The sequence below is a fragment of the Penicillium roqueforti genome (assembly GCF_015533775.1).
Source record: "Penicillium roqueforti strain LCP96 04111 chromosome Unknown scaffold_15, whole genome shotgun sequence".
NCBI lineage: Eukaryota > Fungi > Ascomycota > Eurotiomycetes > Eurotiales > Aspergillaceae > Penicillium > Penicillium roqueforti.
In genome coordinates, this window is record NW_024067579.1 from 523,782 (window position 1) to 536,088 (window position 12,307).

At 48.2% G+C, this 12,307-nt stretch overlaps 3 protein-coding genes across 3 annotated transcripts; all 3 read right to left on the minus strand.

Annotated features, from left to right (window-relative positions):
- Positions 1 to 323: 323 nt before the first annotated feature.
- LCP9604111_6067 (transcription factor IIF subunit TFG1) lies at positions 324 to 2,557 on the minus strand (the record flags this gene model as incomplete). Its single annotated transcript, XM_039073947.1, has 4 exons — positions 324 to 556; positions 611 to 836; positions 883 to 1,170; positions 1,220 to 2,557. 4 exons carry the CDS (start codon positions 2,555 to 2,557, stop codon positions 324 to 326), a joined length of 2,085 nt encoding a protein of 694 aa, XP_038928102.1.
- A 603-nt stretch (positions 2,558 to 3,160) lies between these two features.
- Positions 3,161 to 6,232, minus strand: LCP9604111_6068 (uncharacterized protein; the record flags this gene model as incomplete). The annotated part of the gene is made up of 7 exons (XM_039073948.1): positions 3,161 to 3,223; positions 3,274 to 4,105; positions 4,157 to 4,661; positions 4,710 to 4,863; positions 4,914 to 5,273; positions 5,320 to 5,675; positions 5,725 to 6,232. The coding sequence occupies 7 exons, from the start codon at positions 6,230 to 6,232 to the stop codon at positions 3,161 to 3,163; spliced, it is 2,778 nt and encodes a 925-aa protein (XP_038928103.1).
- A 496-nt stretch (positions 6,233 to 6,728) lies between these two features.
- LCP9604111_6069 (protein HGH1) lies at positions 6,729 to 8,035 on the minus strand (the record flags this gene model as incomplete). The annotated part of the gene is made up of 5 exons (XM_039073949.1): positions 6,729 to 7,538; positions 7,597 to 7,710; positions 7,762 to 7,865; positions 7,917 to 7,962; positions 8,015 to 8,035. The coding sequence occupies 5 exons, from the start codon at positions 8,033 to 8,035 to the stop codon at positions 6,729 to 6,731; spliced, it is 1,095 nt and encodes a 364-aa protein (XP_038928104.1).
- Between the last annotated feature and the right edge of the window lie 4,272 nt (positions 8,036 to 12,307).

Genomic DNA, 12,307 nt, shown 5'->3' on the forward strand with positions numbered 1-12,307 from the left:
TCTATTCCCATTTGACATTGTTCATTAACTAGGGATTGTATCCCATTGCTTAATTTCTGTCACTGTGTCGAGGTATCACAAGTGGATAGGGCCCGAGGCTAGTAATAATTTTCATTGGTACATATGTAGAGGATATCAGGTAGGCGTTCATTATGGACAACTATGAAACAACCAGGATAGACCGCTAACAGAAGATATTCATAGTTAAAGCAATCCTAGTCACAAGATGTTTGCTGGACAGTGATTGGTAGATAGAAAATAGAAGTAAAAACATGGAAAGTATTCAACATTTAATTTTGACTCGGAAGTACCTTTCGCAAGCTTCAGTTGCCCTTCCAGGGGCCTGGTCGCAGCATCCGATCCTCTTTTCCATAAACACTGACGTCCTTGACAATGGCAATGAATCTCCGGTGGTTCTCCTTGGATTCGCCAATACGAGGGCGGAAAACCTTCAAGAGGTCGCTGCTGAGGATGCCAGATGCTGGGATGGCTGCGTGGATTTCGCCAGCTGTCGGGAACGTCTGGTTGCCAGAAACTGGAGTCGACATACGAAGGCCTGCTGATGTTAGTTTATCTCTTGCATCAAATATCGATTGGGACCGAAACTCACCTCTAGGGCCGTCGGGGCTGTTGGCACGGCTTCCGGAGAGTCGAGGCAAAGGACTTGCGCCGCGAGACCCTTGTGGAGTGCCGCCACGAGAAACCGAAGTAGGTGGGTTGAGTTTCAGTTTCTTGATCTTACCACCCTCGGTCATTTCAGCTCCAGATCCGGCAGCAGTGTCGCCATCACTGCCAGATCCAGCACCACCAGCAATGTTTCGTACGCGTTTCTTGCCCTAGAGAAATCAGTATATATGGCCAAAGGGGAATTATTGTACCTACCTGCAAAGCGGATGGAGAGATCGGACGCGATGGGGGTTGAGACGCAGGGAGATGCATGTTTTTGGCCTTCTTTCGAGATGTATCGGTGCCGCTCGCGTCGGAAGCGTTTGGTGATCCAAGCCTTTTCCGTGATCCAGCAGCTGAAGCTTTCTTCAGGGCGTCTGTATGCTTGGGTCGACCGGAAGGAGTATTTCCTCCCTTGGAGAGCGCTTCTTTTTGGTTCTTTTCTTCTTCTGCCTTCTTCCGTTCTTCCTCCTTGGCCCGTTCGGTTTCGCTGTCGTCGGAGCTCTATACACATTAGCTTTGGGTCTGCTGTAGCAAATGAGTGAAAGCTTACCTCCTCATCTGTGTACGGATTGACGTCAGAACCGCTGCTGTAATCAAAGTTCCGTTCTCTCCTCTTCAGAGCCTTGCGCACACCCTTGCCCAACACACGCCGGGCCTCTCGTTCACGTTTCTCTCGCATTTCTTCAGCGTCATATTCCTTCTCGTCCTTGAGATTGAACACATTCGCCTTGAGCTGGTCCTCTTTGATCCTCTTTTCCGCATCCTTGGCATCTTCATCCTCATTGAAGAGGTCATCATGTTCTTCGTCGTCGGCAAATCGATCCTCTTCGAAATCCATTTCACCAGCTTCCAATCCCGCACCCTTTCCGGCGGTTGTGCCCTGTTTTCCGGCGTAGACTTTGCGCTGCTTGGCGTATGTTTCCAGTTCCTTTTCTTGCTCCAGCTGCTGCTGCTTCTCCATGAACCATCGGGGGTCTTTCACTCTCTTAGCCATGAATTTCTCTGCTTCGTCAATCGTCAAAGCCTTGAAATTACTCTTAGCGTTAAACTTGTACCACTTTTCGGCCGGTATCATTCTCATCTTTCCGTTGTCGAGGACAAAGATCGCATGTGTTTCGGACAGGGCTGCTTCGTAGTTTCCAACCCAAGTGTGCTGGTTATCGAAATCCTCCAGATGCCATGGCAAGGCTTCTTCGTACTTGATCCGTGCTCGTGCAATTTCTTCGGGGGTCATATCCGACTTGAAAACCTGCTGCGTCTTCTGCTTTGGGGCATTTGGTCGTTTCGAGGTTGAGCCGAGGGCGGGGGCGATTTGGGAAAGGTTCTCAGCGCGCTCTTTTTCACGTGCTGCCTTGCGAGCATCGAAGGCTTCGCGTTCCGCTTCATCCATTGGCTGGCCATCGATCTCGGATCTCCCCGAATTTGGATCATGAGTTCGTGAACGTGGGTCGCGGCGGTGAAGTCGGACTGGTCGCGTAAATTGTGATTCATCACGTGGGTCAACGCTTTTCTTCGAGGCAAATCGCGCGATGTGGTGCTTCAGTCCCTCCATCAGAGCTCGCTTTGTCGTCACCACCGGGTAATCAACATATTTATCACTGAGCAAAGGACCGCTGAATCCATTCGCTGCCATGTGGTTGTTTGAAAGCTCAAGCATAGGTCGCTCGGACGGGAAGATTGCCTGGTTGTGGGGCCTTTGCGGTCGTGAAGGAAGAGTCTTGGTGGCTACTCCATTGCCGGCAGGAGTGGCGCCAGCTGGTCTGGGAACAGGCCTTCTCTTCGGTCGAACCAAAGGATCCGCTGCTTTTGGACGACGCATCCTCATCAGCGGTGCACCATTTGGGCCGGTTGGAGTGCGAGCATTCGATGGATTCGTCGGAGTCGACATGTTGCCGACGTACAGGACGGAGTCGTACGAGTGGTAGAAGGTGACGCGAAGGATCGCACTAGGGTGGAAGGACAGAACAAAGGTAGCCTTTTACCTGTTTTGTGTTGCGACAAGGGGCGGCCGACTTAAAAAAGAGTGAGAGACGCTAAAGCCACTTTGAGAGCACCGACCAGGAGGTATGACGGTAGACCTCGGAGCAAATGTTTACCCGTCCCGCCAGATTGGCCACGTGACTCGGGGAGATCTCCGGGTCGTGTGGTCCGTGCATTGGGAGGCTCTTTTACCTTAAAGATCACCTCTATAACTACAGCCTAACTGCGATTGAGAATAGAATCCAACGGAAGCAAAGAGACTAAGGGTCAAAACACCGTAGTCGGTCTGAACTGAAGCATCTCTAAGATCCTCTTGAGCCAGCTGTATATTCAGATTATCCAAGTCCTTAACTTCAAAGTCATTGAGAACAGAGGCGCATATGCAGCCGACCATTCTTGCTTTTTTGGTGATTGTGATTGAGTACTAGATGTAGTGTATCTGAGATTTGGTATAATTCACTGGATTTCTATTGTGAATTTCTATTTCCTTGTTTTTTAATTCATGCAAAATCTACTGACCGAATCGTTGACCCGGTTCCAGTGGTTTGTATGGACAAGCAATCCAATCACAGCCCTTGACACAATTAGTAGGGACCAAAAACAACCAGAAGACCAAGGACGTACCTGTTTATAAATCTCCGTCCCCCACCATTTGAAACCATCGACCCATCCCGGGTAAATGAAGGCGAAGAAGACAACGACCACTGAGAATGCCAACCCGGAATCCAATGCGGCCGACAATGTCATTGCATATTTTTCCCACCATGCGGTCCTCCTTCGCCGGATCACATAATTGAACACAAAACATACAAGGGCCCAGATGGAAAAGTTGAGCCCGGTTGCAGGTGGGATCCAGCTCAGACTGCCAAACAAGATAGGGAAGTTGACCATACGCCAGAAACTCTTCTTGCTGTGTCTTCCCAGAAGCCACGCTCCGAGAGGGGCGATGGCTCCTATCAAAAAGGCCCAGACAAGCGGACGGTATAGCCCTCCTGGGCCAAAGAAGCGCTGCGGGCCAACGACTCCCCAGAGAATGCTGCCGTTGAAATGGACTCGAGCAATGGGGCAGTTGAAACCATTGATAGCCTCTGGGGTGCAAAGCCCCGGGACAAAAGTGAACATCCAGTTCAGCACACCAATTTGGGTCAGACTCGAGACTAAAGTCGCCATCATCTGCACGCCAAACAGAATTCGTGGTGGGATCTTCATGTAATGGCCGAGCTTGAGGTCCGAGGAAAATTTGATCCCTTGTGCAGAGCTGATATATGAGTAGGTCACGAAAATCATGTTCGCTACAGGCCTTCCCGGGAATACAATACCGCAAAGGAGTTGGCAGATCAGATAGAGGCTGCTATGTTGATTGGTGACAGCCATGATGATACCCACTGGGATGAAAAACACAGAAGTAATACCAAGAGCCAGGAGTAGGCCATACCAAGGTAAATGTGTTGGGTAACTTTTGTGCAGGTTAGTTGCTATCGAAGGTCAAGGGGGATTGAAAACGTACTATTCCACCGTGAAGATGGCAATGACAAGCATAGAAACGAACACAACAAGATACCACATGAGGGGAGCGTCCTTATAGCGCCTCATCAAGCGACAATGAACATCTTCCCCTCCCAATGGAATGTCCTGGCTCGCTTCACGTGAGCTAGTCCTTGGGATTTCATAACTCTGTCGGGGAGCATCATTGCTTCCACGAAGGGGCTGGTACGTCTCCATGTCTGGCACTTGCCGTTTTTCCTCAAAGGCCTTCCTAGTCTGTTGCCAAATGTCCTTGCCATACCAGCAAATGGTGTGAGAGACAAGGGATGTCAAAGCAGCAAACTGAACACCGTAAGACAGCACGTAGGTGATTGGGAGATAAACTGGGGAGTAATCTTGATAGGCCTTTTCATCAAACAAAAAATCCGTGGTCAATATTCGGCTCACGTTGTATGGTCGCCCGGAATTGTCGAACACAGCTGTTGAAACTATGGGCATATATGCAGAGAAAAGCACATTTTTATAATCTTCATTTGATCAGCAGAGTCAAATTAGATAAGACGGGGGGGCCTTACAAAGTATTGGGGCGGCTATCCAGATGACAACCACCAGTCCCGTGACAATATTAGCTGCAGCCCACCAGGGCGTGAGTAACGGTGAGCCAATATAGGCAATCTGAGCCCAATCGAAGGTCAAGGGAAACATTCCGAGACCAGAGGCAACACCAAACTAAAGAGAGTTAGCTATAGCAGCTTAAAAAGAGGACCTGAATGTCTTACCAAATTCGAAATCACCACATTTTTGGGTGCCAACCAAGTGATCACATTAAAATAACTCAGAGCAGGCATCAACAGTCCCGGGACAAAATACCAGAGAAAGGCCCCTGCCCACACAACGACGAAGAACTTATATCGGGAGATACTCCACCCATTTGCCTTTTTGTTGACAGACTTGTGCATTGTAGAGAACATTGCAGTGGACATCAGGGTCCCCGGCCAGATCATAGCCGATGGCCGCACGAGGAATCGTCGAGTTAGACCCGCGAATGCATATCCCAAAACTTGAGTGGAAATTATGAGCAGCAGCTGATATATAATTGGAACATCCTGGTTGTAAAATTTATGTTGCTCAACAATAACCTGTCTTGGGTCAGCTTCGTCATGAGTATTTCGTTGGTCTACTAACATCAGTCGCGAAAGCAAACCCAAAGGAAACATTGCTGCTGATGTAAACGCAAGCATGCTCCTTTTCGTTCCAACGGCCCTGGGCAAACCAAAGTCTGACTCGAGACGCCAATGGAACAGGAGGGGCCTCGATATCACCGGAGAGTGATTCCCGGTGGTGAAGGGTTCCGTTTTCAAAAAACTCGAGCGGATCACCTGTTTGTCTGAAAATTAAATCCCAAAATTTGCCCAGTGGATGGACTAGAACAAGAGCAATGATTGGTGTAATGGCAACACTGGGATAGCGCAAGGAAAAGAAAAGATTGGCGGCAGACCCCGTCAAAGAGAATAACAACGAAAGAATCCACATTCGAGGTGCTAGAGATCATTAGATATAAGGAGAAAAAGCACCAGAAAGAAAGCCTACTGTTAATAGAAAGAGAGAAATCATCTGTCGCCGGAACGGAAGCCCGAACTTGGGCATACGGCGAATTGTCTGGAGGATCCTCATCCGAGGATTTTGAATCATCATCATCAATGTCGAGGACATTTTCATCATCACTTGTCATATATGGTGAAGACGCCGGAGTCTCCTGCATCACCGGGTTACCCGGTACAGCCAATCCAGTAGCGAACGAGTATTTCGAATCAGGACCCATTCCCACATCGGACGCGGCGGAGGAAGGCCGACGATTTCTCTCTGCATATAAGCTGTTTCGTTGTCTGACAAAGGAATGTGATCGTCTCGGAGTAGACCCTGGTACGTTGGAAGAACTTCCGATGCCATCTCCGAAGCTCGCGCGGTGTAACCCCCCACGAACTTTCGGCCCACGCGAAACGGGTGTGTCCTCTTCTGAGCCGTCCGGGTCTCGCAATGCTCCGTAAGAGGGAGCGCCCAGGACGGGCGATGAACGAAGAAGAGGGGCGCCCGACATGAAGGCCCGAAAGCGCTGAACAATCCCTGTGTCGGGGTTCACGCCGGGTAGTGGATTGTCGATTTCGGGGTAGTTTCCATTGTCGCTCGCGCTATCATCAAAATTAGAATTAGTTTGATCCGGTCCAGCGGGAAGCCACTCGCGCCTCGAGGTCGAGGGGCAAGACAGCTTCCGCGTCCGCAGTGGAATATTGGCCGACGTGGTGGTGGGGTTATGATGAAATACTATAAGTATTTCAGGTTAGGCCGTGCATTAGCTCAAAATAGATCAGGGCATTGAGGAATCAGAAGAGAAGACCACAGAGCTAGTGGAGGACTAGAGCGTAGTGTGGTGAAAAACGACCCGTTGTCCGAGCTCATGGGCTTGCCCCACCGACATCGGCAGATTTATCTTCCCTTTCGAACGCAGGTAAGGTTACATTCAAGGCACTAACAACAATAGAAAGTGTTTTATAGTGTTCGCTTCCATATGTACATTTCAGTTTGGTATCTAATCATTAAAACAGTTCTACAACTTTTTCATCCTCGTTTTGAGGCGCCTCGATTTGAGGTTGTTCGGGCTCCTTTTCGCCTTCACCCTCACCTTCCTTTGCCTCGTCTCGCATCAGGACTTGCACTAACCGGTCGCATGCCTCTGTCACATTTTCATCTTCAACGTGCATATGAGTTTCGCGAATCAATGGGTAAACCTTGACTGCTCGCATCTTCTCCCGGCCGTCCCGAGTTGTGGTTAGGAGAAGCAGGGTTTCGAGATGGGTTGTGATAATGGTAGGGTCGCTGTCTCGTTGCTTATCGGGCGGCAACAGTTGGAGGTCTGGCAGCATGTCCGCCGTATCATCTTCCGCCAGCTCCTCTGGACCTGCAAGCGGGAGCAATAAGTAAGGCAAAAGGTTGGCACCGTCCTCGTCAAAGAGCATTGGATGCGAGTCGATCTCAAAAGCCACATTCTTGATTGTGGATGCAACACCCTTCCTCCGGATATCGCTTCGGTGCTCCGTGAAGACCGTCAGCTTGGTGATGGGGACCACCCCATCGTACTCCTGGCGTTGAGTGAAATAGGCCCTGCCCTGTTCGGTCTGGGAGAGGTCGGCAAACACGTACGACAGGTAATCATAATTGGCGTTCTTGTTGAGACCACCCTCGGCACCCTTGACGAAGCAGTCCATCACCTGATCGATCGCGTTCTCGGAGGTAGATACGGATTCGGGGACTTTGCGCTTGAGAGCGAATAGTTTGTTTAGGTTTTCGGATTTGACGAGGTTGGCTAAAAGCATAGCCACTTCATCGGCGTTAGGCTCTTTGGGATTCTGGGATCAGACATATTAGCCCTGTTACCGTCTAGTTATGACAGTCGAGAAAACTCACTGTCAATTTCGTGAGCAATTCCTCAATAAACTTGTCATCCCCGGCGAGGAGTTTCAACACTTCTTCATCGCCAGACAAATTGACCAGGATAGTCAATGCATTCTTCGCAATGGGCTGTAAAAAGATATCAGTCGAAAGTCACCCCCATGATCGCAGATAACGCACGTCGTAATCGCGGACTAGAAGCATCAAATCGCGAACGGGTAGGAGTTGATTGCGCTTGAACACTTCAGGCTGGGTGGTGGAGAAGCCGACGAGGGTTTCGCAAGCTATGAGCTGTTAGATCATATGTTCGTGCTGTGTGAGAAGAGTTGCCATACATATTTGTCTGATTGGGGTATTGCCATGGTGCAGGAATTCCACCAGCTATAAAGAGTCGTGAGTGAGCTAATCAATATCGTAGGCCGTAGGCACGCACATCTTCGAGTTCAGTCGGCATATTGGAGTGTAATGTATGAGCCAGAAAGAAGGGGCTGAGTATGTGGTATCGTCAATTCCAAAACTGTAGTCTCAAAAGATTTTTTTTCCCGCGCAAGTGGGGGTTTCTCGACGTCACTGGAAACGCGGAGATGCCTTTCAGGGCTGCTATTTGTAATACAACACATATTCATACATAGTTATAGACAATCTGAAGAGTGTAAAAGTGATTATTCAATAATAGGCAATACACCTAATCAGTCTATATTTCCAAATATACATGTCGACGTTACTATATTCATTCACAGAAGAGGTCGGAATTGCCCCGCGATCTTTAGTTAAACTAGCCATACCTGACTAAGCACATGGTAAAAAGCGGCGAGGCCTTAGCACTTAAAACGGAAAGGCAGAGCCTCAGGAGGAAGTCACCATCTCCAACATGTTGAGAGTTCAATTATCAGTGAAGGTTGCGTATGAATTTATGTTGCTCTTCCGCCTAAGACTTCTAACTGTTGTAAAAATGTCACAGTTTCCTGCTTTCCCTTGCTAGCCACTAAAATCTAGGAAACTGCATCTCTTTTCCTTCTCGAATTTCCAGGATTCTTTCGAATATCCATACTATTGTACCACAGTACGTTCCTACAAAAGCCAACCGCCCGATTCGACTGCCCTTGGATGGTAGAAGGCAGATACATAGAGAAGAGACTACACCAGCCAAGCTTGCCATGCCAATATCGGACCGTGTTGGAGTTTGATAATTGGCCAAGAGGCTACCCGGTCATGAAGTTAGCTTTTGGATGTTATTATAGTGGAAAGGGAAAGCCAACATACAAACATATTGCTGAGAATAATGCTGCGAATCTGACTCCGAAAGATGTTGATATTGTCCGATGACCTGCAGAGCTGTCTGGCTGTGTATCAACAATCGAAGCCAAGCCATGGCAAGCACAGGCGTAAAAAAAGACAAAGGCGCCGTTGGTGTGATCAGTCTGGTGTTGCAGAGCTTTGTCGCTCCCAGAACAATACCCGCTTGCCCAGAAAAGCCAGAGAATTGCTCCATTAGATATTGAGTCCAGGATTGGTATCTCCTTAAGCCGTATCGGTGGTGAGGAGTATGTCCAGGTGAGAAAAAGAAATGATAAAGTGCAAAGTAACAATCGAGGACTTTGAACTGATGCAGGTATGGAGCACAAGACAATGAAAGCTGTAGTAGCTTTGGAAACAAGTAGCACAAATTCATGATTTTCTCGAGATAATACTGCACCCTCTGAAAAATATTTTGTCTTCCGAGGATTCTGTATATCGGAATCATAGTCGTAAGCGTCGTTGACACCGAAGGTCACTTGCCCAAGTTAGTTAAGATCAGGATCATTCCGACTTTGGTTTCAGATCACTCCTACCTAAGCATAAAGGGAAAGATAGAGCAAGAGCAAACAGTATTGCCGGTATCGTCGACGGAAAATCGCCGGCATGAAGAATACCCGAAAAATAGAGACAAGGGGCAACCGGCCACCAAAGTGGGCGGCTGACCATGAACAATATTCGCATATTTTTCAAGGAAGTCGATGTCTTGAACATATTTGAAGAATGATCAAGGAGTACTGGGCTGTATGCTGTTGAGAAAAGGATATGCTACGCAAAAATCATATCGTGGATAGAGCCAGCTCTTATAGATTCCAATCTTGCCCCGCCTTAAGCGCTTCTAATATACATCGTTTTGGTGGGATACAGTATTTTAAACCACCTGCTTCTACTCCGTACTGCAAAGGAAGATGCCAGCTCGAAATTCACTTCCTATTGATAGTCTACTCTAGAGTACAAGGGAGGCGCACGCGTAATTTACGAAATATACGAAATGATAACAAAGTACCTGCATACGAAATAAAAGGCTCTTTTTGCTCTTTTCTTTGAGATAGACATACAGGGATATGAGGACAGCGCTACATGTAAAGTCGAGTTTTTGACTCGAGTCATGCAAGACTATAGCCAATACAAGCGGAGTTGAAATGCATGGCACCATAAAAGTATGATGAAGACCCCCGGGATGATTCAGCTACTCCTCGTAGTGCCCAAAGGGTGACTTGGAAAGTGACCTCGGGCTTGATTACAAGGATTAAATCCCTGTAAGCCACCGCGCACGCGCGCGCGAGAGAGAGGGGGACTCAGCGTAATTCCGAAACGGGCCAGCTGCATGGGGATAAGCACCACATGGTGCTCGTATCCAGAGCGGGCCGAGAGCCCGTTTTACCCGTTACCTGCATGCCAAGATCTAAGATACTCTTTCTGATCCTAACCACGATAAAGGTGGCTTGCATGCGCATTATTCGAACCTATCACATCCATATATCTATGTTGGTGGCGGGCAGTGTTGGCTGTATTGTAGAGTGATACTATCATGCAGGTATCCTAAGAATCACGAGGTTTGACTTTATAAGCAGCCAAGCAATAAGAATTTCCCGAATCCTCGAACATGCTTGTACTACAATTTATCTAGTCAAGCTGGTTAGTCCGGTTGAGCCAATAGGTGCACTCCAACATACAGGTCTGATTGGGCCTGTAATACACGAAGCTTGAGAAAGGCTGTAACATTTTGAGTCTATTGAGGTGCTGGGCAGACCTGCATGAAGCTGAGAGTTCAGCCGCATAACCTCGCCCTGCCATAAATCTACTCTTTAGCTTCCTTCATACTCCTGTATTTGTTATTTTCTTGGATTTGCAGTGATAATCATATTTAATCGAATATGATACCCCAACGTACTCAACCTATCAGAATAGTGGTGGTAGTGATGTACTGGGAGTTCGACGTTTCCCATGAAAGGCAAGAGCCTTGGGACGCTATTAAGGCTAAAGATGCATGAATTGGAGTATGACTGGTTATGTAGCCATGGCTTCTTTGGGGTTTCATGAGAGTGATATCTTAGACCGAGTTTGCCGAGGCATCCTGCATCTCGAAAGCTCGTTTCACAACCCCGGTTCTAGAAACAATTCGCGAACTAGTCCAAAGTTCGCGATTTTTGGCGAATCGAAGCGGCATAGATTCGAAGCCCGTAATCAAGATTCGAATTCGACCCGATTCGCAGGAAATCGCAAACTGCGAACAGTTCGAAACTTCGTGCGGAGTGGTACATCGAGAGGAGCGGAAAAAGTTGGAACTTAAAGCTCAGCCAGTCTTTGCCGTCTAGTACGCGCCATTGTATCCAAAATCTCTATCTCTGCTGCCAAGCGCGTTTTGTTGTTCAGCTCGAGACCTGGATCGGCCGACATGAATTTCTCGTCTCCGAATTCTAGCGGTAATTTCTTGTCTTGCATTTCCAGCGGAAGAAGGCCCAGTGCCTCAATCAACCACATGAATACGGGGACACACGACAGAGCCCAAATGAGGAAAAGGCCGAATAAAGCGAGCATCAAAAAAATGATCATCAATGCAAATCCTGGACCGTCCGACCCAACGAATCCTGTTGCACGGACGGAAGCTAGAAAACATCCCCAAGCGGCACAGGGAGCGCCAAAAAATACAGCCAGATGAGAGAGCCTAGGCATGGTTGGTAAAGAGGGAATTGAATGGGGATTTTGTATATGTGGTTCGGGGTTGGGCCGACTTATGTAGACAACAGGCGACTCGTGCGCCGCTAGTAACCGGAAGTCACGCCCCCGGCCCGTAGTTTACCCACCCCACTCGGGTGGATGCACGACTAGCAGGAACTCCTAGACTCATCAGCTTATCGTTCGGCACGAATTTGACTGTGTGCAGGTTGTAGGGCTTGAATCTAGCGACTATGATGAGGCGGCTCAAAGAATTCTCTTGAGAAAGAGTTGTTCTTAGCCCCAAAAGAATTATGGGAGATATCGGTGATGAGATCAACTAGAAGATCATACAATGCAGTCCAAACAGTCACAATTCCCCCTTATAATCATATTCGCGTAAAGATTATCGAAGATTTGGAAGCCGGAACTTGGCATTGAAGTACTGAGGATATATATATGTAATTGAAACGCCTCATCCTCATCTCAGGGAACTTCGTCCTGTCAATTAAGAACCCTGTTTCCAAGTCTTCTAACAAGTCAATGAAGTCACTGGGTACTTAATCGGCTCGGCAGTAAGACACAAGTGGCCAGTCCAAGTGCCTCCGTGAGAGAATGTGCGTCGAGCAAGAATTCGAATTTGGCTTGCTCTTGATTACATCCGCAATGAAATCGTCGGGTAGATGCCTAGGGCTGACTTGGCTGCAAAGAGCAAGGGCATTTCGGGCAGGTACAACATATGATTTGAATGGCCCCAAATACCTAGGCAGGA